This window comes from Mesoplodon bidens, assembly GCF_964165515.1.
Source record: "Mesoplodon bidens genome assembly, chromosome: 2".
NCBI lineage: Eukaryota > Metazoa > Chordata > Mammalia > Artiodactyla > Ziphiidae > Mesoplodon > Mesoplodon bidens.
In genome coordinates this window covers 133,842,738-133,870,031 of record NC_138177.1, presented here as the reverse complement: position 1 = coordinate 133,870,031, position 27,294 = coordinate 133,842,738, and the positions used below count along the sequence as shown (strand labels likewise).

General features: G+C 35.4%; 1 protein-coding gene across 6 annotated transcripts in view; it reads right to left on the bottom strand.

Moving 5' to 3' along the window:
• The window catches only part of TM2D1 (TM2 domain containing 1), a 139,239-nt gene that overhangs the window by 80,512 nt on the left and 31,433 nt on the right, over positions 1–27,294 (bottom strand). For 2 of the 6 annotated variants that reach the window (XM_081224367.1, XM_081224370.1), the window contains exon 5: positions 20,066–20,139. In XM_081224367.1, the coding sequence (XP_081080493.1) occupies positions 20,066–20,139 (74 nt within the window). Of the gene's footprint in view, positions 1–2,837; positions 5,704–7,612; positions 7,743–10,704; positions 10,798–19,608; positions 19,705–20,065; positions 20,140–27,294 lie in introns of those variants that run through there. The other 4 variants (XR_014015071.1, XM_081224368.1, XR_014015072.1 and 1 more) reach the window with 4 other exon arrangements.

The window sequence follows — 27,294 nt, the reverse complement described above, 5'->3', positions numbered from 1 at the left end:
TTTGGCTGCTGTGTGAAGAATATATAGTAGGAAGGCAAGAGCAGAAGGGGTACACAGTAGGTCAATAAATAATTAAGAATTAATAAACAATAAATTCATTTTTGAACATCTTTTTAAAGACTTGCTGCACTTATTTAAAGCAATTTGTCATGTCTCATGCAGACCACTCAATCATAAATCATATAAAGACATGCCATTCTTTCTTGTGCTATAATAATGAATTTCATAATTCATTCAAATAAGTTGTCAAATTTTGAGGTATATCTGAAAATCAAAGATGGGACCATGAGCCTTCATAATCATACCCTCTTAAATATAAAATTAGCTCACATGATTAAAAGTTCAAACACTACACATTTCTGAAGTGTTCTGCTAAAACAACATTTTTCTTTGGCATATGCAGTCCAAATAGCTCTAGCCTTAATCATTTTTCAAGTTTTAATCTCCACATGTTTGGCATATTCTGATAACATTGACAGGTTAAAAGCAACATTCTGTTGTATGCATAGCGATTCCTTGCAATTAACCTTAATTTAGGCTGAAAGTAGACTGAACAGCTGCTTCATAGCAACATTTCTAAATTTATTAATATCTCCAGAAAACTTCAGATTAAAGAGCAACAAAAACAAAATCTGCAACATTGCAGCCTTCCCTTAGTAAGGAGAGTCTTAAAGCATTGCAGGTACCAATAAGACTTTCTTGAGAAAAGTGACATTTTGGGCCCTTATTACACAAGGTAGTGAGAGATAACGATAACAGAGATAAGAAAAATGTAGGTAAACAATGTCTGAAGAACACATCCTACCTTCCTTCTGTAAAAGGGATTTTTGAGTCCACTGGAATTTTACTGAAGGTGTAACCACACTACAACCCCAGTGTGAGGAACCCCTTGCAAATCCCAGATGGTGTGAGGAACCCCTTGCAAATTCCAGATGGCACTCCTCAATGCCTAATGCCATCATTCTATTCCTTTGAAATGTTTAATAAATGGTGACAATTGTCTATGTCATCTTAACCTCTCAACATTAACTGATATTATTATCCCCATTTATATGAAGACAGAGGGGCTCAGAACTGTTACAGTAACAAAACAAGTGGCAAAGACAGGAGACAAACTCAGGTCTGATTCCGAAGTTTGTGCTTCTCCCATCAAACTGTGCTGCTTGGATGAAAAACCTTTGATATCATGTGTTAGATCTGCCTTTTTCTTTTAAATGCATCTATCCTTTAAAGTCAGAATCATGTCAGAAATCGGGATAAGTGTATCTTGAAGAGGAGGGCAGGGGAGAATAAAATTTTCTTGGGCTCTTTGTTCTAATTTACCCATACTACTATTTATGGTGTCAAATACATGCATGTTTATTGTGGAAAAATTAGAAAGCTCAGATAAACTGAAAGAAAAACTCACCAAATAAAAATCACCTGCAATCCCACCACCCACAGCACAGGTGTCTCTAGCTTCATTTGACTTCAGCAAGACAAAGCAGAGCATGACAGTATGGTCCTACCTAATATCTCTCCTCTTGTCACACAAACATAATCAGACTTTGGTCTAGATGAGGTAACAGCAGAAAAGTCTTTAGGTTTTGACAATAATCACTGCTCTATCATAGTCTCATTTTAATATTCATAAAACATTTTGGCATTTGCATGATGTAAAGTTGAGAAGTTTGAATAATTTTTTTTCTTTTTAAACCAGCAAACTATTTGTTAAGTAAAAAGACTCAGTATAGGCAGATAATTCCATCTTTACTGAAAACATTAAACAACATACTAAAAAAAATCTCTAGTACACAATCATTAGCAGTATATTTCAAAGAATGAGATGATTGTAACTATCACAATGCAGGAGTATAGCAGTTAATAGACCTGGGTTTAAATCCAAGCTTCACCACTTATTTCATGACCTTTGGGCAAGTGTCTCAATCTTTGTGGGACTCAATTTACCTATCTGTAAAGTGGGGATAATGATAGTGACTCTTTAGGAAGACGCTATAGAGCTTAACATCGTGTACATGAAGAGCCGTAAAAGGAAATTTTAACAAGTTCAAATCTTGAAAATTTAAGATTTTAAGCCTTAATTTTTTAATAAATATTTTTTCTTTAAAAATCTATTTTCTAAGATAGTAAATACCAATGTTTCTTCATCAGACAATGACTAGCTTTAAGAGCATTGCTACATTTACTAAGAATTAAGATATTAGGCTCTATTTTAAAAGATATGGGAATGAGTACCATGATGATTAACTCAACTACAAATGTACTATTCTAGGACTCCATTGGGTATTCAGTGCTGTATAGCATTTTTATTCATTTCTAATCAGCAACTTTTCTAATTTTCCAAATTTACCTCCCTCTTTCCCTCTCAGCAGCTCAAAATAAATACCATTATGAATGAGCTTCCGATGTACTCCTTAAAGCAATCCTCCTCTCATCTAGAAGACGGCAGTTAGATAATTCAACTATTTGACACTGTGCAAACTAACAGATACACTATCATTCCCCAATACCCACAGCCAGCATCCTTTCTCTAGCAGCTATCCTGTTCTCAAAGTTTGGTTTTTCTTCTCCAGCCTGTGGGATGTGAGGAGCAGGAGACAGCATGGTAAGCAGTGGTCTAACTGCAGAGCAAGGGGTAGTTGCAGGTCCCTGCAGCATTTTATCCGCAGCTCATCTGCACTGGAATGATTAAGAGTTGACTGTGGTTTTGTTTGGGTTTAGGCTATTGTATTTCATTCTTTCTCTATTACCCTGGTTAACTAAGACTGTATGTACGTAGCAAAAACTTTAATATATGATTACTCTTTGACTAAGAATGACAATTCTAGAGAAAAAAATCAGAAATGTACATTGTTCATTTATTAAAATAAGTTAAATACCACATAACATTATTTATCATTACATAAATGATGATACAGACATGGAATACTCAGCAGCCATTAAAAATAATTTTGTAAAAGATTATTGAGACAGAAAAAAATATTTACAATGTGAAGAAGCGGGCTACAAAACAGTATGGAGAATATATCATTTTTGTGAAGAAAAATGAAAATACATGCATGGAAAAACTACTAGGACATACATTAAAATATTAACATTGTTATCTTAGAGCTGTGGAATAAATTTTTTTTCTTTGTACTTTTTGGTGTTTCTCCAAAATTTATGCATTAAGCTTGTATTAATTTTGTAAATAGAAGGAAGCAAAATGGATGCTGATTTAATGAGAGAAAGGAAGAAGGAAGGTGCCAGAACCCTGGGGAATATCTATATTTAAGGTATTTGAATGAGAAAGAGGAACCAACATCTTAGACTTGCACTTTTTAAGAACTAACCTTTCATTTTTGCTAGTTTCTATCTATTTTAGCTTCCTAGTTGCCCATCAGTATAATAATACTTAACTTAGCCTTAAGCATCTAGGTTAAAATAAGGGAAAAAGACACAGAAAGTTTTTGTAAAACAAAACAAAAACAAAACATACCCCCAAACTAATATTTCTTAGAGCCCTAGTGGTCCCATGAACAAATGCTGGCCGTAGACATAACAGAATCTCTGAAATTTTAAAGAGGTCCTTTAGTTTAATACAGTGGAGGTAAGAAATCTTCCTGGGTAAAGAGGTACTTCTGGAAATTGTATTAATCCTTTCAGGCTAAAGTAGTACCATTTATAAGCGCTTCTGTAGAACACTAACTGTTTCTATAGAATTGAAAGAATCCTTTCCATTTTCCTCTAGAGGGTTTAGGAGTAATCCCAGGAATGACTGAGCTAATCCATCTTACAAGTTTGGCCACTGTTCTAAAATCAGGGTTATTATATAAAACATCTCATACAGAGGCCTTAACATATAATTCCTACACACACTACTAACAAATAGCCATAATAATATAGTGCTCCATGAAACTAAAAAACAAAAAAACCCCAAAACTGTATTCACATGTTTTAAATGTATTCCCATAACAAATAAATAATAAGACACAGAAAAACCATCTGTAAAAGAATTACATGTATTAGGCAACAGGGAATTACACAAATTGGAAAAATGAAAGCATTTTTAGGAATTTAGGAAATTATAGTGAAAATTAAGTCTAAAGGTTTAAGAGTGTACTGTGAAGGGACTTTATTTCTAGATTTTACCAACAACTCTTTCAGAGTACAGCTTATTTGAATAAATACTTTTGAGAAGCACCTGCTTGGAAACAGACTTCCCACCTGGTCAAGGTAACTGTAACAATTACATAGGAAGCAAGATTCGTTTCAAGATGTGACTGCAGGTATTTCTCATGTAATTGAAGTTACATAGCTGTGGAAACTTAAAGACTTTTAAATCTGAGCTTAGGTGATCCTGAAGTAAACTTCAAAGCACTGTCGGCAACCAAAAGGAACTAAGGAATACTAGAAAATGGGCATCTAGCTTAACTGAGGCCAAAAATATCACTGTGAAAAAGTGGATCCCAAGGAAATATAAGCTCCTTAAGGACAGGGATGTTAGTGTTTTGTCCACTGCTGTATCCTAGAATCTAGAAGAGTGCCTCCCAAATGATAGACACTCAGCATTTTCATTAATGAACAAATCAGAGACCCTTCCTGGTGTATATTAGGAATCAATCCAAATTCACTTCTTATATCAATACTTAATAATCTCCCATCACCTGGAGAAGCTGTTACTGAATGACTACCATACTATGAAGCTAACTGTACTATACTGTATATTTTTGAGTGAAATGAGTGATGAAAAATTATGGTTTTTACTTTTGAAAAGCCCAGATACCAGTGATTTTGAAATTGGTATGCCTGTTACTAAAGTAAGAGTATGACAGTATTTTGGGGACATAGCATTTCATGTATTTCCATCTTCTTAAAACCCTTCTAAACACGGCAAGAAAAACTAGTGCTAACGTACAGGTGCTGCTTCCTCCAGACACTGGTGCATCACTTAAGACACTTGTGCCGGCATCTGCCAGCCAGTGCTAACAGATGGAAGACATTAATCATCTGGTTGGTGTTCCCACCTTGTCCATCCAGCTTCAAATATAACTGCACTGAGCTAGATGAGTCAGCATCTGGTCCACCAAAAGCTAGTGCATCACTCCCAAAGCAAAAAGGAGAAAGTTCACACTTCAGAGTCCTGAATCAATGCCAAGAGTATCTGCGTTGCCTCAAGGTTTCAGACTCCCTGATGATCTTTAGCTCCCTGGATACCAAGGCAAAGACAGATCTGAAAGCTCCAAAAAACAAGTAGGTTGTCATATACAAGACTGCAGCCCCAGGCAATATAGATGGTATTTGTTCGCACCATGGATTAGCTGCTTTGAAGGATCAAAATGCAGCAGACAGCAACATTCAACATTTAAGACGGTTTTCTTAATAATAAAGCACTAAAAAATGTGAATAAGTCATACTTTCATTTTTCAGAAGCAAAAAGGACAAGTGGCAACTTGCCTTTGGAAAACACATTAATATCAGAGTAATAAGCTATCTATCTCATAGAGACAGTAGCCTAAGAAAGCCTCTATTATCATATAAATCTCAAAGTTCTATTAAATAAATCTCAGAATAATATGTTTTTAACTAAGACAACAAAACAAAAACATCAGCAACAACAAAAAATTAAACAGAATCTGTAAAGTGGTATATGAAGATGGAAAAAGGAAAATCTGGAAATCTACACACTGAGGGTTCTCTATTAAAATCAAGGAGGCCCAAATCCTAAAACAGAAAAAAGAAATATGTTAAAACACAATCTTTTAAAAGAATCCAATGAGGTTTTTATAGATGCACATATTAATGCTTCATTTATTCAAGACATTTTTTTCTTACACTGGGAGCACTTCTGCATGTATTGTAGGAGATTATATGAATGACAATGCAGAGATATGCCTTCTCAATAGGCCCTTCTAGTTTTAAATTTTAAATTTGAGTCTGGAATCCTAATTAAATATTTATATAATAGGCTACAGATACTGTTTTTTAAATTACATTTGCTTATTTTTTATACATTATAGTTTTAAAACAATCTATATACTTTAAAAAGAGAAACAACAATTTACAGTATGAAAAGAAGGTTATGTAAAATTACACAACCCTTCTCATAAAGTAGCAGTAACAATTTCCAAAATGAAGATACTTAATAAAAAACAAAGCAGTTAGTGGGAGGTGGGTGGGTAGAAGAGAACCAGTGGAATGCACAGAAGACCTAGGTTCTAGATTCAGTTTTGCACTGATTGTGTGCCTTAGTCTCAACTTCCTTAGGTCTTAATTTCTTCCCTAGTAAGAAGAGGGAGATGGATCTCTATGCTTCATTTCAATTTTAAACACAGAGACTCTTATAGTTTGTAAGAAAAGATCTGAAAAACTTTTTGGACAATGAGTTGAATAAATTCCTCAGATCTTAACAGGAAGGGCCTGTCACCATTCAACTCTCATGGTAATAACTATAAAGCATATCCCATAATTTTATTGTGAGAAAAAAAAATCCACCCTAAGGGCAAAATTATACTTCATATCCTATTTATACATTAAACATAGAAAATGAATGTCTAGTCCCTTCCTGGACTCTAGAAGCACTCTCTGAGATAGAGTCAACTAAAAATCCTAGGATTATGACTGTGGCCAAAACATTCAGCCTATGTTTCTCTCTGCCTTCCCTGAAAGCTGCTAGACAGTTCTAAGGCCAATTAATAATTCTCATGGGCAGGGCCAAACTTCAGGTTAAAATAAGTACTTATAGTAGTTCAGGGTTGAAACTCTATCAACTTTCAGATTTAGGAAAAGAGAAGAGAAGAAGGAGGTTTAAGGATCATACTGACCCTAAGAAGGATGGACAGTAGAAAAGATATGCTTTATCATCTGTAACACATACTTTCATCATAACCATTATATAAAACTATGGGATATCTTTTTGCTTTGATGTTATTTTTTTCTTGTGAACCTTGTCCTTTAACTATATTCACTGCAAAGGAACAGTCTGAATTGAGAACTGCAGGAGCATTGAGCATATACAAAAATGCTTTATAAAAGATTAGAGACCTGCAAGACATGGATGGACCTATAGACTGTCATACAGAGTGAAGCAAGTCAGAAAGAGAAAAATAAATATCGCATATTAACGCATATATGTGAAATCTAGAAAAATGGTATAGATGATCTTATTTGCAAAGCAGAAATAGAGACAGAGACATAGAGAACAAACGTATGGATACCAAGGGGGAAGGGGGGGTGCGATGAATTGGGAGATTGGGATTGACATATATACACTACTGATGCTATGTATAAAATAGATAACTAATGAGAACCTACTGTATAGCACAGGGAACTCTACTCAATGCTCTGTGGTGACCTAAATGGGAAGGAAATCCGAAAAAGAGGGGATATATGTATATGTATAGCTGATTCACTGTGTTGTACAGTAGAAACTAACACAACATTGTAAAGCAACTATACTCCAATAAAAATTCAAAAAAACAATAAAAAAAGATTAGAGACCTGCCTTTCCTGATAAGCAAAAAGACAGGTTTACAATACTAGACGATCTCTTAAATTTCCCCTGGTTCTCAAATTCTCATAATTTTATACAGATAATATACTATAATTAAGATTGCATATACATATCACTTACTGTTTCTTTTAAACAATATTCATGGATATAACTGCGTTTTTCTAAATGTCTCATTGGTAATACTCAGTCTTGTAAGTCTGGTTCCATAATAATCTATAATGTAACTACTTCCATCTGAAGGTCCAACAATCTAGAAGAGAAAATTTTCCAAATTACCCATTTTACAAAAGATACTTTAAAAATACTTTGAGTTTACTTTTCTTAGGTGTTAATACAATTATTTCAGTAGCACCAGAAATAAATACAACTCTAACTCAAGCAAAAAAAAGTAACTGTGGCTCATGTAGCTGAAAAGCACACTGGGGAAGCTCACAGAATCAAGAGAGCTGCAGGAACTAAGGGCCTCAACGACTGAAACCCCATGCCCCACAAGGCCCTTGGTTTGGCATCCCTGCCTCTTCATGTAGCTCTGCCTGCCTTCTTTCTGCAGACAGGCACTCTCAATTGGTTGCCAAAAGTTCCAGATACACATCTTCGCAGCTCAGCAGCTCCCAACAGAAAGTTAAATTTTCTTCCTCAGTGTTTATATACCAATTTCAGGGAAGAACTTTCATTGATCTGCTTGATTTTTACACCTGTTGCAGAACAAATTACTGAATCCAGGGTAATAGGATTAATATTGGCCAAGCCAGGATCCCTCTGGGAGATGAGACAGGATGACTGACAGTCCTACCAGAACCACATGGAATGGAAAAGGAAGAGATTAAAAAAAAAAAAAAAAAAAAGCTCATCCATGCTAATCACAATAATCTTGTCCATTTAATCACATTTGTGACAATTCACTTAACATGATCTCTCTATTATCCTTTAAGATAATAATCTTCACACTGTAGCCTTAGGGGTACACAAGGATTTACTAAGTTATATGTAGACCCAGATAGTTTCAAGGGAATTCATTTTGAGATCCTTAATTCAAGTAAATACTCTTTGTAAAACTGATCCACTTGATACCACACTAGGCTTAAAAGCAGCATGCTAGGTCCCCTGTCCACTTCTTTGCTTTCACTGTGGTCCCTTCTCCAACTTGACAACAGTAAAGCATACCTACAGTAAGGCACACCCTGAATCTTATGATGGCACATTGCCAAGAGGTATAAAAGTCTCTGATGTGTCAAAGAAGGGGATAATTCAAAATATTGGATTTCAGGAAATCTCTTTTAATCAAGAGTCCAAAAATATGCTCTGTCACATCTTGTTCAAAAGATGCAGTCCTAGTAAAATTTTACTTTTTTTTAAGCTTAAAAATAATTTGCTAATATTTGTAGCATGTTTATGCTATTTTGATCAACTGTATATCAGTAATTATAATGAAAACTCAATCCAGAAATCACGGAAAATTTTTTAATATTTTAATGAATGATATGATCAGTAGAAGATTTTCAAGCATAAAAACATATTGGGGGTGGGGAGGGTGGGAGGGACGGAGATGCAAGGTGGAAGAGATATGGGGACATATGTATACGTATAACTGATTCACTTTGTTATAAAGCAGATACTAACACACCATTGTAAAGCAATTATACTCCAGTAAAGATTTAAAAGAGAAATATATTTATAAGTATATTTCTAATTTGTTTGTAATCAATGTGCATTGTTTAAAATGAGTTGCTTCTTTTTAAAGTTTCTTCTTTCTTCAACTTGAATAGAATAATGTGTAGCAAAATTATGCCCTGAAATTATATTTAAAATAAGCTAACATTCACCATTTTTTTTTCTAAAGAAGACCTGACATAGGAAGCCAGTTGACTGGCCATGCTGCATTCTAACAGAAGAGAGATTATTTGATTCTTTGCTCTTGGTTGAGCAACTCTCATGGTATTGAACATCTCAAGACATTGTAGAGAGGTTATTTTAATGATAACAATAGATGATTTTAAGGAAATTTATATTTTGTATGAGTTTGTGAAAATTTCAGTAGAGGCAATACTAAGAAAAACAAAATTTAAAGTGTATAATATACCAAGTAGAACAATGAAGAACCAAAAAAAAAAGAAAAAAAAATATTGGGGGTACTTCCCTGGTGGTGCAGTGGTTAGGAATCCACCTGCCAATGCAGGGGACATGGGTTCGAGCCCTGGTCCGGGAGGATCCCACATGGCACGGAGCAACTAAGCCCGCAAGCCACAACTACTGAGCCCTCGTGCCACAACTACTGAAGCTTGCGCACCTACAGCCTGCGCTCCGCAACAAGAGAAGCCACCACAATGAGAAGCCCGCGCACCGCAACGAAGACCCAACGCAGCCAAATATAAATTAAATTAAATTTTTTTAAAAAGATTAAAAAAACATATTGGGGTAAAATTCTGTTGGAGAATGGGAATAGAAATAAAAATTCAAGGAGAAAAAGAAACAATGTAAAAATTATAGTAGTGAAGGGTTCATTCATGCCTTTTTAAAGTCAATGATATTTTAAATTCTATGGTATTTATACTCTGTTGAATACATTTTAAAATTGATGTAACAGTTTTATTTAAATATGTCAATATTGGCAAACTAGAAATTATATCCTTTGCAACTATTTAAACTTATGACAAAACTTAAATGTCAACTTAAAACATGAAGAGGGTAGGGATTAAAAAAAATTTCTTTTAGGGTTTATGCAACCAGAGTTTGAAGAACACTGCTGTAGCGCATTCTTCATTTTAAAAATAAATTTGGTTTTAAAAACTATTCAACAAATACTTACTTCCTACAGTCCAGGCACTGTGCTAGGCATTATACACAGAACAGTGAATAAGACACAGTCTGCCAACAGGGAGTTTATTCTAGTGAACTATAAATGTTAATATTCAAATAACACTTACAAAGCACTTATGTTCTAGATACCATGCTAGGTGCTGTCACGTACTTGGGGATTTCCTCCAAAGATCAAATTGCTTTGTCTTGACATTTATGAATGTTATTTATGAACTTAAGTATAAATTAAAACCTTTTTAATGGTAAGGTCACAGAGGAAACTACTATGAGTATTAAGCAAAGAAAGAAAAGAATGGGTGACTAGAATTTACATGTTTTGAGATGATATAAAGGAAACAAAGAAAAAGGAAAGCCCAGCCAGTAGAAGTAAGTTAAGTCATATGGTAAAAACTTGCCTAATTTGGAATATGTGCACAGATTGGAACTGGGCCTTTTGTCCTATTATTTTTTTCTTCCTATGCCATCTCCTCTGACAATCTCACTTATCCCTGTTGAAAAAAAAAAGTATTCAGAAGTTGGAAATAAGGAAAATATAAGATTGGATGGCCTTTTAATATCATGCATTTCTAATAAGCCCACCTGCAGCTCATTTGACTCTCTCAGGAAACAGAACTATTTAACTAAAAATTGATTAGGGCCCAGATGATTTACAATCTTGTCACATTACCATTTAACATATAGAAAAATGATACGGTGTCGTTTTGGTCTTGTTTCCCCTGTCCTGTAGAGAAGATAGCTCCAAAGATTATAGTTTAATTACCTATTAATACATGATCCAATTTTGTATCTAATTTAGCAATCTTATTACAGCATTTCTTTCCCCTCAAACTATGTAATTCTGGCTCCTCAACAACTAGTTCGATGGTGATAATTCCGTCCTCTTTCCACGGGTTTGGTTCAGCCTGGGCATGTAATCAATCACCAATGAGATAATAATCTATGAGACAAGTTCAATGGGAGGCTTATCTGCTTTTAAGAAGATATGTGTGAGAGAAAAAGAGATGTTTTTCCGCCTCTGAAAGTAACTACATAGCAAGTGGTGCTAACCAAAGGAACTGAAGATGGCAAAGAGAAGGAAGGAAGAAGGGAAGAAAGGAGGGAATAATGAATTTGGGTCTTTCACTTTGTCTTTAAGCTCTAAATTAACAAATCTTAGAACTACCATATCTCCAGATCCTTGGTATATAATATAATAAACTATCACGTTATTAAAGCCAATTTAAATCGAGGTTTCTGTTACTCATAGCCAAAACTCCAGATAATGCACTTGTCTTCAATGCCTCCTACACACCACTGCCAGATCACCAAAGCATAGCACTAGTTGCTATTCTCTGCTAAAACAATTTGAAGACCTGCTCCAAAGACAACCAAATTAAGTCAGTGCGGTAAAGCATTAGACAGAAAGGAAATCTTGAAGAGAAAACTGTCAATAAGTAGTGGTAGGATTAATCCTCTCTGGATCTCCGTTTTTCTTAGCCGTAAATTGAGGAATAGAATAAATGAATCTGTATGGTACTTTTAAAGCTCTATATCTTGTTTGACTGACATTTAAATGCAAACAACTCTACAAGGTATTGTCAACATCCTTTTCTACCAATTATCCCAGCAAAGAAGAAACTGCTCTCCCTACTTAATTTTTAAGAAAACTATCAGCTGTAAAGGTTTCAATTATTTAAGTCCATATTCCCTCACCAAAATTAAAAATTAAACCTGTTTTTAAGCATCTATATTATACACTTATGTATAATACAGTGCCAATTATAAATTACTTTATTTATTTTTGAATTTTATGTTTTTTATACAGCAGGTTCTTATTAGTCATCAATTTTATACACATCAGTGTATACATGTCAATCCCAATCTCCAATTCATCCCACCACCACCCCCACTCCCCCCACTTTCCCCCCTTGGTGTCCATACGTTTGTTCTCTACATCTGTGTCTCTATTTCTGCCCTGCAAACCGGTTCATCTGTACCATTTTTCTAGGTTCCACATATATGCGTTAATATACGATATATAAATTATTATAAGTATATTATTGTACTGTTAAATATAAAACTACAAATTTAAAAAAATACCTCATACTGAGAAATATTTTACTCAGTTAAATATGCCTATGTCCATTTGTTCATTGACAATAGAGTATGAAACCTAAAATTATGTGTTTATTTCTCCCCTACGAAATAGCTTGAAGCCAAATTCTATAGCACGAAGTATTTGTTTGATAAGCTAGGGCAGACTTTTTGAAATCTATTGGGAAAAGAAAGATTACTTAACAATTAATGGACCAAGAGGTTACTACAGGTCTTCCAAGAGGGAGAACAGGAGGGCCACTACACTGTGGGAAGCTATTTTGTGCAAAGGGTGTCAACGTCTCTTGTGTGAGAAGCCCTAAAACCACAAGAAAACAACTTCATATTCGTCTACATTAGTTCCTGCAGCTACTGTAACAAATTACCACAAATTTAGTGGATTAAAACTAGAAATTTACTCTCACAGTTTTGGACGCCAGAAATCTAGAATCAAGGTTATCAGTGCAGCCGTATGACCTACAGAGACTCTAGGGGAGAATCCATTCTAAGGTGCCCCTTGGCATTGCTTGGCTTGTGGCCACATCACCCCAATCTCTGCCTTTGTCTTCACACCACCTTCTTTTCTGTGTGGGTGTCTAATCTTTTGTCTCCTATAAGGATACTTGTCATTGGATTTAGGGCCCATCCAGATAATCTAGAATAATCTCTTCATATCAAGATACTTAATTTAATCACATCTGCAAAGACCCTTTTTCCAAGTAAGATAATAGTCACAGGTTCCAGGGATTTGACGTATCTTTTGTCCTACCACACCCTTGTTCTGTGAAGATGGTTGGTGGTGGTTTGGAGGAATTGGGTGAAATTTAATTTCTCCTTTCCTGTCATTTCTGATTGTTTTCACCATGAATTTTTATTTGCAGCTTAAATGCAAAAAATCTTGAATTGTTTACTTAAAGGAGTAGGCTTTTCTACAGGTGCAAAGTCTATAGCAAGAAAAGTAAATCAGAAAACTTTAGAAGTACACATTAAAGTCAGGAATGTTAAGCAGTGATCGTCAAATTTCCTGTTTTCCTGTTCTTAATCTTTGATCTCCACTATAATTCTCTATAATCCCACTCACCCACCCACCCACAGGCACCCACACAAATAATGGGCATATACTTAACTTGGTATATGACTTGGAAACATATTTATTCTTGAAAAACATGTGATGTTCTTTGAATAAATATATACTTTTAATTTATCCAAATGATATTGTTGTGGACCTTGTTCAATTTCAAATGATTTTCACAGTACACTAAGATTTTAAGACATTTCCATGTAGCTGTATGTACATCTAGGTAAGTGCCTGTAATTGCTGCCTAGTGTTACAGAAGATGCATCCACTCTCTAATTAGTGTACACATCTAGGTTAATTCCAACTTCCTGCTACCACAAACAGTGCTATAAGAGACATATTTGTACAATGTCCCCTTGTGGACAGGAGTATGAGTATTTGGGGTAAGTGCCCAGAAGTATCTCTTTATTTACACATTAGTTATTTGGGTGATTTTGTGAATCATCTTTAGTTTATGGCGCTCATTTAACTATTAAGTTCCCTATCATTTTCTTGTTGATTTGTATATTCCACATATCAATTCCTGTTGCTAGTATTCTTTAACTCAGTCTATTAACTGCTAACTTGGTCTATGATATTCTTTTTACAAAAGAATTTCTTAATTTTAATGTATCAAATTCAATGATTTTTTTTCTTTATGGTTTATGTTTTTGAGATCTTGGTTAAGAAGACTTAACCCATCTAAGGTCATGAAAATATTTTCTTCAATTAGCTTTCTGTAAAAGTTTTCTTCTCCTAGATACACACCCCAAAGAATTGAACACGGGCTTAAACAGATACTTATACACAAATATTCATAGCAGCATTATTAACAATAGCCAAAACATGGAAACAACCCAAGTGTCCATCAACAGATGAATGGATAAAAGAAATGTGGTACATACATACAATGGAACATTATTATTCAGCCATAAAAAGGAATGAAATTCTGAAACATGCCACAATAACAATGAACCTTGAAAACATTATGCAAAGCGAAATAAACCAGACATAAAAAGACAAATATTGTACGATTCCAACTATATGAAACATCTATAAAGTAGGCAAATTCTTCAGGACAGAGTAGATTAGAGGTTACCATGGACTGGGGGAGAGTGAAATGGGGAGTTACTGCCTAATGGGTACAAAGTTTCTGTTTTGGGTGATGTAAAAGTTTTGGAAGTAGTGGTGACAGTTGCACAACATTCTGAATGTAATTAATGCCAATGAACTGTATACTTTAAAAAGGTTAAAATGGCAAATTTTATATTGTATATATATTTTACCACACAAAAAAGAGCTTACCTTATTTGAACTTTAACAGTGTTGTAGTTTTGTTTGTAATTTATAAACTTTTGATTTTGTTAGTGGAAAATGTATTTTTGTTTGTATATATTTAAGTATCACTCTAATAAAAATAAATTAAAGGAAAAAAGATGGTTACCAGTATCTCCTTTAACACCTAAATTTTATCAACAGATGTGAGCCCTCATTTACTGGCTTTGCCTTGTTGTTGAAGTCAGACGGCTTAAGTAACTCAAATATCTTATACATTTAAAATGTTATGAATGAATTAAGGAGTGAAGGGCAAAAACTAACATTTTATGCAACTCTATCAATGTACCATTTTTCTATCTAATCCACTTATGAGTTTCTCCATATAAAGAATGCAAATATTAAATTAAAAAGAATGCAAGATCATATCATCTCCTGAAGACCTGGTAAAAAGTAAAATGACACAGCTCTCTCCAATTAGAGGGTAATGATGCAACCTGTGTCCACCCCAGTTCCCCAAAGAAGTAAATTCATATTCTCTTAAAAGTCAAATTACCTGTTTGTGTCCAGAGCTGACTTCTGTATGTCGTTAATTTTAACATAAAACCATTAAAAACATCAAATTTGTCACATTTTAATTAAGCACCAAAATTCCCACACAATGCCAGAAGTTACACATTCAGATCCCCTGACTTCATTTGATTTAAAGACTGGTTAGTATTAATCCTTAATGACCGATATAAACATCATTCCTCAAGAAATGAATAGGATTCAGCATCGTATCTCCTGAGGAAAACACAGCGCTGGGCTCAGTCTCAGGACTGCTTTGTTTTTTGAACATTCCTTTAATTCACTAAATAAAAATCTGCCCACAGGTAAGTGAACTAAGTGAAATCTATTGGTACTTAATTGAGATGATGTGACAAAGCAGAGACTACCCAAATTATCATTCTCCTCCATTTTCCAGTTCATTTCCCCAGTAAATCACACCAGGGTTAAATAAATAATACAGAGAACTATTTGAAAGACTTGATATCTAGTTTTCATATATTGCTGTCCTACGTCTAGTGAACTATCAAGGACCTTGACCAACTTTTCCAGTACTGGAAATAGATTTAGGGTGATTACACGTTTGGTACTTTTGATCAATGGCATGTATTTCACGGAACAAGGGCATAGGATATGTCTTTGACAAAACAAACTGGCTTACACAGAAGTGAACCTATTAACCTGAGCCTTATTTATGCTCTAAACTGAAAAGCCTAGGCTTTTAAAATTTTTAGTAAAATTCAAGAATTTAAACAAGATAAAATCAAGATAACTCTTCTTTTATTTTCAGCTTGCAGTTCCAAAGGACATATTTCTGATTATAAGTGGGATGTTATTCTCACACTACTTTGGGGAGGGTAAGATTCTAAGTTCCTTTAGGGCAAGGACCCCAACTTATACCTATTTCTACTTTATCATACCAACTTTTATTTTTGTTCATTACCTCTCAAGTGACCCACGAAATTTAGAACTTTAAAGCCCTAAAGAAGAGCAATCATTTTTTAAAAACTACCATTTTTAGCCTCTCATCTTCCCTGTAATTGGCACAAAGCCACACTTTTTACAAGGTATACTGCATTCAGCTCAAATCAGCAAAAATTTTGAGAGCATACTCTATGTTGAGCATACTATTAGTGCTACAGGAGATTAATAAAAATCTTTTTTTCTCAAGAAATTTATGTGTGAAAAATCAAACCTGGTGTGTAAAAGTTAAAAAAGAAATACAAAAGCAGTATATAACCCAGGGCTAAAATGAGTTACATATATTAAATGCCAAAGTAATGAGATATTTAATAAACTTATTTATAAAATTCAAAAAATGTCTTGGAGATTATATTGCTTTGTGTATTTTGCTGCTTATATGGTTATTAGTTCTTTAAGGAATCTACTCTGCAATTTTTTTTTTAATTGGGGTATAGTTGTTTTACAATGTTGTGTCTGCAATGTTAATAGGAATGAAAATAAAAGTAATTTCTTCCACGATGCATAGAATTTTTTAAAATTGTCACGAAGAACCCTGACATACTTCCTTCAACAACTTTCTACATTCCAACGCATATTTCCATTTTCCCTGTACCCATCTTCATCTTTATGATTTGTGGCTGTCTTGTCTTCACTTAACACAATCAATTTTCTTTCCTTTTTGTTGGTGGAGTACACATCAGTGGTTTTGGTATAATTAAAAATATTCATTGTGTGAGTGCGAAAAGAGATTCAAATGAAATCAAATTTTCTCATATTTTTTCTGATAAAAGACCAAATTATCAGGCTTCCCTGGTGGCGCAGTGGTTGACAACGAGTCTGCCTGCTAATGCAGGGGGCACGGGTTCGAGCCCTGGTCTGGGAGGATCCTGCGTGCCGTGGAGCGGCTGGGCCCGTGAGCCACGGTTACTGAGCCTGCGCGTCTGGAGCCTGTGCTCCGCAACGGGAGAGGCCGTGATAGTGAGAGGCCCACGCACCGCGATGAAGAGTGGCCCCTTCTTGCCGCAACTGGAGAAAGCCCTCGCACAGAAATGAAGACCCAACACAGCCAAAAACAAAAACAAACAAACAAACAAAAAGACCAAATTATCTAATCTATCTTTCATGATATATATAAATATAAGCACAAAACAATGAGTGTTTTAAAATCTTCAGAACTGCCTTATGAATAACTATATATACAGGAGCTATATATAGTTATACACAATGGTTGCCTATAATTGAAAAACTGTATGCTATCCATGCGTCACTGATTTAGATTTTGTTGAATACACAAAAGAATTCTATGTATTGTTTTATACCATTCATTCACACAGTGCCATCTGCATATTTTTAAAGAACAAAAAACAAACAGAAGAAACTTCAAAAGTTTACTAACAGATAAATTCATGGAAGTATTTTCAGTAAATATAGCTACATTTAAAGCTTACTTACTTTAGTAATATATGTGTTACACTTTACATTGTTTCAGTTCAAAGATGAAATAACTACGGCTTCCCTGGTGGAGCAGTGGTTAAGAATCCACCTGTCAATGCAGGGGACATGGGTTCGAGCCCTAGTCCAGGAAGATCCCACATGCTGTGGAGCAACGAAGCCCGTGTGCCACAACTACTGAGCCTGCACTCTAGAGCCCATGCTCCGCAGTAAGAGAAGCCAAGACGATGAGAAGCCCACGCACCACAATGAAAAGTAGTCCCTGCTCACCGCAACTAGACAAAGCTCGGCGAAGCAACAAAGACCCAATGCAGCCAAAACAAAACAAAACAAAAAGAACAAATAAATAAATTTAGAAAAAAAATTATAAAAAAAACCCATGAAATAACTAGACCTCTTTTTTAAAAGAGGATTTTCCTGGATTTTTGTTATAAACACTGTGAAGCAAAGTATGTTTTTATAGGTCTTGAGTTCACGCACAATATGTTTCTGGGATCACAGCCCAAAAGAAAAACATTGCAACTCACTGGGGAATAATATTTAATGGCAAAAAGAAAAAAAACTGGGGATGGAGAGAATGAGTAAGGAAAGAAGAATAAACAAAAAGATGATAGACAGAATGTAAAAGGTTTATGAGAAATTGAAAAAATATATTTAGGAAAAAGATATTAACATAGTTTATGATATTTATAGTAAAAACTTATTTGGCTGAAAAAATTCTCTAAAATTAATGTAGTCAACATCACATGTTAAGTATATTAAACATGTAGAATAAGGATACATGTCTTATTTGGCTACTTTTGAAAAATGATTTGTTTTTCCCCTAATCTGAAAGCAGTCGAAAGTAGCCATCCCTATTAAAATGTCTTATTTAGGGACATTTACTGTAGAAATTCAAACATTCTAATTCTACCTCCATAATTTGTTGATGTAATAGTCTCAATTCTAGATCTTTAAGAACTATTAGTTCTGAAAAGTTTAGGTATACATGTACTAGAAAATAGTGGCTGAATCAAATAAGCTCTATAATTTGATATAAATAAAGCTACAAAGCACTAATATCACCAAAGAAAGAACCTAGTGTGAAATATTAACTAAATGGTTGGGTTTTAAAGATGTGGAATTCTGTATATCTCAAAGAATCCCAATAATACATTAAATTCCTTGGATCCTCAGAGAAACCCATTTCCAAGCATATGTGCACAAGTACCTTAGCCTCTTCATGCCTGCTTGCCTGTACCACAGTCAGAGAAGGCAGGATATTTGGTTAGGCATATGTTTATGAATAAAGACAGGAAAATTCCAACTTTAAAACCAAATATTTTCCTTGTTTAATTCTGATATCTTATTGGTCCATATGTTGCCTCCTCCTCACAGTATGGTCCCCTCCTCACAGTATGTTACCAAAAATCTAGATTTTGACTTTCTTTTAAAGCATAAGGATAACATCAAGCAGACAGAATTGAGGAGTGGAAATACTGTATGAGAAAGAAGAGCAAAACTGATGATAATCTAAATACATACTGACACATTTACTGAAGACATTAGGTGCTCCATAAATGCTTACTGAAATGCTGTTTTGTGACATTTGTTGTGATAAATTCATCTCTTTATGAATCCTCATGAATTAACCACAACCAGTTCAGTATAATTTAATAGAAAACATCTGGTGGCACTTTTAAACGCGTAAGAAGAGCATTTCACAAACCACTGCAGCAGGAGAAAACGAGGCTAAGACAGAGAAGCAGAGATGAAGAGCAGGAGAGTCCTGAACACATCATTTGATTATGTGAATTGGGTCTTGCCTGAGACCAGCCCCTCTCCTAGATTTTCCACAGAGCGCCCAGAAATTCCTTTTCTCTTTTTGGCTTAAGCTAGCTGCATTTCAGTTTCTACAATTTGCAACCAAGAGAACGCTAGTATAGAGTACCTGTCCAGTGCAAAAAAAATCTTGTTTCTGCCTCCACATATTCATATGTAAATATCAGATTCCCATCAGTATCCTATTATAGTAATTGACAATGTGCTGTAACAGGAAAAGAAACAATAAGCTTGAAATATAACCTCAATCCCACTTAGAGATTCATAATACAAACTATAAAGACTCTGAGAAGTTCTCCAGTAAAGAAATCTCTATAACTCAGCTGAACTCACATTTACAAATCATATTAGAGCACAGAATCCTCGTTAATGAAGTTCATATGTCTTTTAGAACTGCTAATTGGCACAGGTTGGGAAATGCAACTTGAAAACATGGCTATGATCCTTTAGATCTAGCATCTGAAGAAAAACTGAAAAAGCATTCCTAACTGCTTTCTAACATATGTATCACAGAACACAAATTTGAATGTAAAAGTAGTTCATCTTCTAGATTGAAACTAACTTACCTGCATTGAAATAAGAATGAAATCAATTAGGCTCCCAATTCCACAAAATCCTACAGTGCAAAACTTTAACAAACCTAGAAAAGAAGGTAAAGTCATTTACAACCTGGAAAGTCTTATAAATATTCATAAACTTTTCCATTTCCCAATAAACCATTATATATAACACAAAAGCTTTATATCGACAATATAAAATTAACACTTTAAAAAAATCAAATCTTCACCTAAAAATATGAGAAAAGTTTAAAGGGCCCTCTACATAGAAAAGCAAAAAAAAAAAAAATTAATTCACTTAAATAAATAATAAGAACTGAAATAAAAACTCAATCTAATCTTACAAAACTTCTAAGAAAATAAATCTTTAAATCTCATTACACCAGAGTTACAGAACATCTTTTAGTCTTAAAATCCTTATTTATTTATTTAGACTTAATACATTATGGATCCAAATTTTAATTAAAATGCATTTACAGTAGAAAGTTCAAATAAATAGACTGTCAAGACACAGAAAAAATAATCAGAAAAGAACACTGATCTTGTAGTTAAACAGCAAAATTCTATTAGTAACCCAATTATCTTGAAGTTATCCTACACTGTACTTTTTTCCTAAGCATCTTATGTTTTTTATTAGCCCAATAGTCAAAATCAACAATTCTGTGAGCTATACACACCTCTGTCCTTGGTTCCAACCTTAAAGCTAACATACTAAAATAGATGATAATAGAACATAGAATCTAGGACATATACAATGATATAACACAAAAAATATAATGATGAAATTAGAAGAGGCAGATTGGGGGTGGGGGTGGGATGAGTAATCTCTCTTCTATATTTAAACTTGAGTTGCTTTCCAGATATCCCATTTGAGATATAAAAATGGTATGAAGCAAGACTCTTCGTGAAAGGGTAGTTCTAAACATCAACTACAAATATATACCAGCTAAAATTGTAAGACTGGATGAGATCACCTCTTGCACACATTTGGAAATACATAAAAAAGACTGAAATATGTAGGTAAATTAGACGATTTCCACCCCCCCACCCCCCCTTATTAGTAATATACAGTAGAACAATGTTGTAAGTACTGCAGTAACACGTTGGAAATGATTTTAAAACTTAAAATATAGATACTATATAAAATTATGCACTAGGGGGCTTCCCTGGTGGCGCAGTGGTTGAGAGTCCGCCTGCCGATGCAGGGGACACAGGTTCGTGCCCCGGTCTGGGAGGATCCCGCACGACGCGGAGCGGCTGGGCCCGTGAGCCATGGCCGCTGAGCCTGCGTGTCCAGAGCCTGTGCTCCGCAACGAGAGAGGCCACAGCAGTGAGAGGCCCGCGTACCGCCAAAAAAAAAAAAAAAAAAATTATGCACTTAGTTTTCTTCAGAATATTTATTACCTACCTAATATTTTATATTGTTTACTATCTGTCTCATGGAAGCCCTGTTACGGGAGAGTCTTTTATATGTCTTGTTCAATTCTGTGTCCTTATTACCTACAACATTGCCTGGCACATGGTAGATGCTCAATATTTGTTGTATGAATAGATACATTTTCTCAGCTTTTCTGTCTCCTAAAGACCCCTAACTTTTAATCCACTATCTTACATAACAACTCCTTTAATTATTTTTTCCATTCATTGCATTTTACTATAGTTGCCCAAGGAACTTTATCCACTCACTCAGTATATGTACTATATCCATTCACTCACTTATTTTATTTCTGAAATGTATCCCTCTTCACAGAGCATTTTGGAAATACCACAGAGTTTCCCTTCCTTCAACTTGTTTACAAAAAGAACATTAAGAATGGTCAAGAAAAGTTTGTCTTTAATGAACTGCTACTCTATGAAAAAAATGTAACCATGTCAGAGCCTTTGCCCTTGTCATCCCATCTTCCAGTGATGTTCTTCCTGTAGCTCTTCTCATCTCAGGCTACTTCCTCAGAGAAGTCTTTGTAACCCAGCATGCTGCTCCCTGCAGCAGCCCCAGCACTGTATCACATCTCCCCTATTTATTTCCGTCATGGTGCTGATCAGAAATCATTCATTGGTTTGTTCATTCATTCTCTTTTTTCCTATGCCATGTAAACTCCTAAAGGCAGGGTTCTTATCTTATTCAAGTCAATTCCTGGAACAGTACATGACAGAAAGTAAGAGTTTAATAAATATCTGCTGTATGACTATCAAAAAATTAGAAACAATCTAAGTATCTAACAGGGAGAAACTGTCTCAAGAAATTAAGATACACCTAACAATAGGAGAAAATACTATGCAGTCATTTTAAAACAATGATATAGAAGTATATTTATTGGCAAAGTAATGTGATAACACACAAAACAGAGAAAGAGAGCGAGTCAATTAAAGTCTAGATATTCTGTTGCTGAACCCCTTCTGTAAGGATGTTTCAGAAGATTGAACATGACAGGTTCCTATTCAGATAAAATATTAGATAAATTAGATAAATATTAGATAAAATGTTAGATACATGTATTCGGAACTTTGGTAAATTTTACCTACTCCTGGAGTAACACATTTAAGAAACTATAGAACAGGTCCAAGATGATATTTAAGCATTTAAAGAATCCGCAAACTAATCAATGACGGAAAGCAGGTGAGCGCTTGCTTGGGAAAAAGCAGGACAAGGAGGGCCAAGGGGCAGGGATTATAAATAGGCATGAGGACACTTTGGGGAGTGACAGATATGGTCATTATCTTGATCATGGTGGTTGTTTCACAGGTGTATACATGTCTAACTTATAAAACTGTACATTTTAAATATGTGCACTTTAAGAGATAATGATTCAAAGTAAAAACTTAGAATAGTACATGGTACATGGCAAACATATGATAAATGTTAGCCCAGCTGCTACTTGTGCTACCACTATTTCTACTATAATTATTATTATAATTGAGAAATTTATACAGCATAAATCCACATCATTTACAGTAGCATCATGTAACCTAGCCTCGCCTCTTGCAAATTCCTTCTGTGTTACAAACTACCCGAAGTTCTCTCCCAATGGGCTGTGCTCTCACACCTGCATTTGTGTGTGCTATGCTGTCCCCTGCCTTGCCTCCTCCACTGCCCCCACTATTCCCAATCATCTAGCTAACTCTTAATAGTCTTTTTTAAAACTTCTGGAAAGTTTTCTCTAATGCACCCAGGATGAATTTAATGCCATCCCTAGATGCTCCCTAGCACCCTGCCCTTAACTTCCAGCAGAGCACATATCCCATGGTATGATTTATTATATATTTATTTGTCTGACTTCCCCTATATCCTTCCTTCCACAAGCAACTTGAAGTCAGGGTTGTGTCATTTCTGTGCCTAGTCAATATGGATAATGAAGGAATAAAATATATCAATAGTAAATTATCTTATTTGTAAACAAACACTGATCAACTTGAAAAACACAAAGTAGCATACATTCTAAACAGCATTTATTAAAACTGAAAACGAGCAGAACCCTGTGGGGCCCCTGGGCACAGAAGTCTTTCTGTCCCCCATTTTCTGGTTTGTAGGGAAGAGGATCCAGCCTCCATGACCTTCTCTGAGTTCCAAAGGGCAGACTCAAACAGTTGCTAATCAAGGGAGGAGCAGCCAAGAAACTACCTGAGGCCAGGAACCAGAGAAGCTCATCAAGATTACCTGAGACCATGGGGCTTCTCGGGTGCGCAGTGGTTGAGAGTCCACCTGCCGATGCAGGGGACGCGGGTTCGTGCCCCGGTCCGGGAAGATCCCACATGCCGTGGGAAGAACCCACATGCCACGGAGAAGCTGGGCCCGTGAGCCATGGCCGCTGAGCCTGTGCGTCTAGAGCCTGTGCTCCACAACGGGAGAGGCCACGGCAGTGGGGGGCCCGCATACCACACACACACACACAAAAATTACCTGAGACCAGATTAGAGAAGTGCAGGCCCTGTACACATCCTAATCTTGTCAGCAACCCCACCCTTGAACTATTCCTATAAAACACCTCATCAAATCCTCCTGGGTTGGGACACATAGTTTTTGAGGGCAGAAGCCCGCTGTGGCCATCCCCCTTTGGCTGACAAAGCAATAAAGCTAATCTTTTCTACTTCACCCAAAACTCTGTCTCTGAGATTCAATTCGGCACCGGTGCACAGAGGCCAAGCTTTTGGCAAAAACCAGTGCAAACCGTTACTCTTACAGATTTCATTATTTTGAGCACCAATACCAGTTTTTAAAAGATGGGGAGGTATTACTGAACTACCAAAAGTAGATTGACTTTTTTTTCCAAGTAAAAATTTGTTAGGTCTCTTTGTACAGACCCTATTTACTTAACTTATTGTGGAAAGAAATATTATATTTAGATTTTAGAGATTGTTTTGAAATTCCAATTAACAATGTTTCCAATCAAGAAGGATCCATTTTTATCTTGAACCATTACTATTGTAGATATATTCTTCCAAAAAGATTCTGCTGCCAGATGACATTAATAAAGCTCATATTTTTAGTGTACTTTATTTATACTTCAGTAACTTAAACTTTACATTTAAAAGTACACAAATTCAGGGCTTCCCTGGTGGCGCAGTGGTTGACAGTCCGCCTGCCGATGCAGGGGACACGGGTTCGTGCCCCGGTCCGGGAAGATCACACATGCCGCAGAGCAGCTAGGCCTGTGAGCCATGGCCGCTGGGCCTACGCGTCTGGAGCCTGTGCTCTGCAACGGGAGAGGCCGCAACAGTGAGAGGCCCATGTACCGCAAAAAAAAAAAAAAAAAAAAAAAAAGTCACAGATGTTAACATGGTTAAAAACACAAAGATGGAATATTAGAAAAATAAGGCTTCATGGTGAAAAAAGGCTTCCAGCTAAAGCAGCACTGGTATAATGAGAGTAAGTCAATTAAAGGAAATAAAGCTATACATAAAGTAATAGTTCTGGGCTAAAAAGAAATTTGAAATACCTACAAAGAAAATTTTTCTTAAAGGAATGTTTGGATCTTATCAAATTTAATTTAATCTCACCCTCAGCACATTTCCCTTACTTAATCCTAAAGTAAAATTTATATAATGAAGTATCACATTCAACACTAAATTACTTAAAAAGAAACCTACTGTATAGCATAGGGAACTATATTCAATATCTTGTAATAACCTATAATGGAAAAGAATCTTTAAAAGAAAAAATACATATATATATACATATACATGACTGAATCACGTTGCTGTACATCTGAAACATTGTAAATCAACTATACTTCAGTTTAAAAAAAAGAAAAAAAAGAAATTACTTAAGAGCAAGCTTCATCATATCTGCATTATTTATTTGGTTCTTATAAAATTCCAGTGATCATAAATGGTACTGAGAAAGTATTTTAAAAAGCTATCTATAAAGTGGCGATGTCAAGATGGCATACTAGGAGGACGCGGAATTCACGCCTCCTCACAACTAGGGCACCTACCAGGCACCGGTGGGGGACCATGGAAACCTAAGAGGACTGGAGGAACCCCAGTGACCAGATTGGGGTTCTGTTTTACCTTGTTGATTCACTGTTGTTGATTCTTTTATATTTTTATTTTTCATAATAAATGTTTTATTTTTCTAATTTTATTTTATTCTTTATACTTTGTTATTGTTCTCTCTTTTTGGCTTATTTCCCCACCCCACCCTTTTTTTTTTTCTTTTTCTGTTGTGCTTTTATTTTACGTTGTTGCAGTTGTTTCAATTACAGTTTTATTTTTGCTAATATATGTTTTATCTTTCTAATTTTATTTTGTTTTTTATTCTTTGATATAATACTGCTCCTTTTCTTTTTTCTTTTTCATTTATTTATTTTTTTAACCTTGCCACGAAGCTTGTGGGATCTTGGTTCCCAGGCTGGAGGTCAGGCCTAAGCTCCTGTGGTGGGAGCTCCGAGACCAAATTGCTGGAATAACAGAGAATCTCAGACCCAAGAGAATATCAGTTGGAGTGAGGACTACCGGAGGTCCTCATCTCAGCAACAAGACCTGGCTCTATCCGACTGCCTGCAAGCTCCAGTGCTGTATGTCTCAGGCCACAAAACCACTAAGACAGGAATACAGCACCACCCATCAAAAAAAAAAAAAATGAAATGACAAAATATATGTCACAGATGAAGAAGCAAGGCAAAAACCTACAAGACCAAATAAATGAAGACAAAATAGGCAATCTACCTGGAAAAGAATTCAGAATAATGACAGTAAAGATGGGCCAAAATCTCAGAAACAGAATGGAGAAAATAAAAGAAACATTTAACAAGGATCTAGAAGAACTAAAGAGCAAACAAACAATGATGGACAACACAATTACTGAAATTAAAAATGCTCTAGAAAGAATCAATAACAGAATAACTGAGGCAGAAGAACGGAAAAGTGAGCTGGGAGATAAAATAATGGAAATCACTGCCAGGGAGCAGAATGAAGAAAAAAAGAATGAAAAGAATTGAGGACAGTCTCAGAAACCTCTGGGACAACATTAAACGCAACAACATTCGACTTATAGGGGTCCCAGAAGAAGAAGAGGAAAAGGGTCTGAGAAAATATTTGAAGATATTATAGTCGAAAACTTCCCTAACATGGGAAAGGGAATAGCCACCCAAGTCCAGGAAGCGCAGTGAGTCCCATACAGGATAAACCCAAGGAGAAACACGTTGAGACACACAGTAACCAAATTGGCAAAAATTAAACACAAAGAAAAATTATTGAAAGCAGCAAGGGAAAAATGACAAATAACATACAAGGGAGCTCCCATAAGGTTAAGAGCTGATTTCTAAGCAGTAACTCTACAAGCCAGAAGGGAGTGGCATGATATACTTAAAGTGATGAAAGGGAAGAACCTACAACCAAGATTACTCTACCCCGCAAGGATCTCATTCAGATTCAATGGAGAAATCAAAAGCTTTACAGACAAGCAAAAGCTAAGAGAATTCAGCACCACCAAACCAGCTCTACAACAAATGCTAAAGGAACTTCTCTAAGTGGGAAACACAAGAGAAGAAAAGGACCTACCAAAAAAACCCCAAAACAATTAAGAAAATGGTCATAGGAACATACATATCGATAATTGCCTTCAACAGGAATGGATTAAATGCTCCAACCAAAAGACACAGGCTTGCTGAATGGATACAAAAACAAGACCCATATATATGCTGTCTACAAGAGACCCACTTCAGACCTACGGACACATACAGACTGAAAGTGAGGGGATGGAAAGAGATATTCCATGCAAATGGAAATCAAAGAAAGCT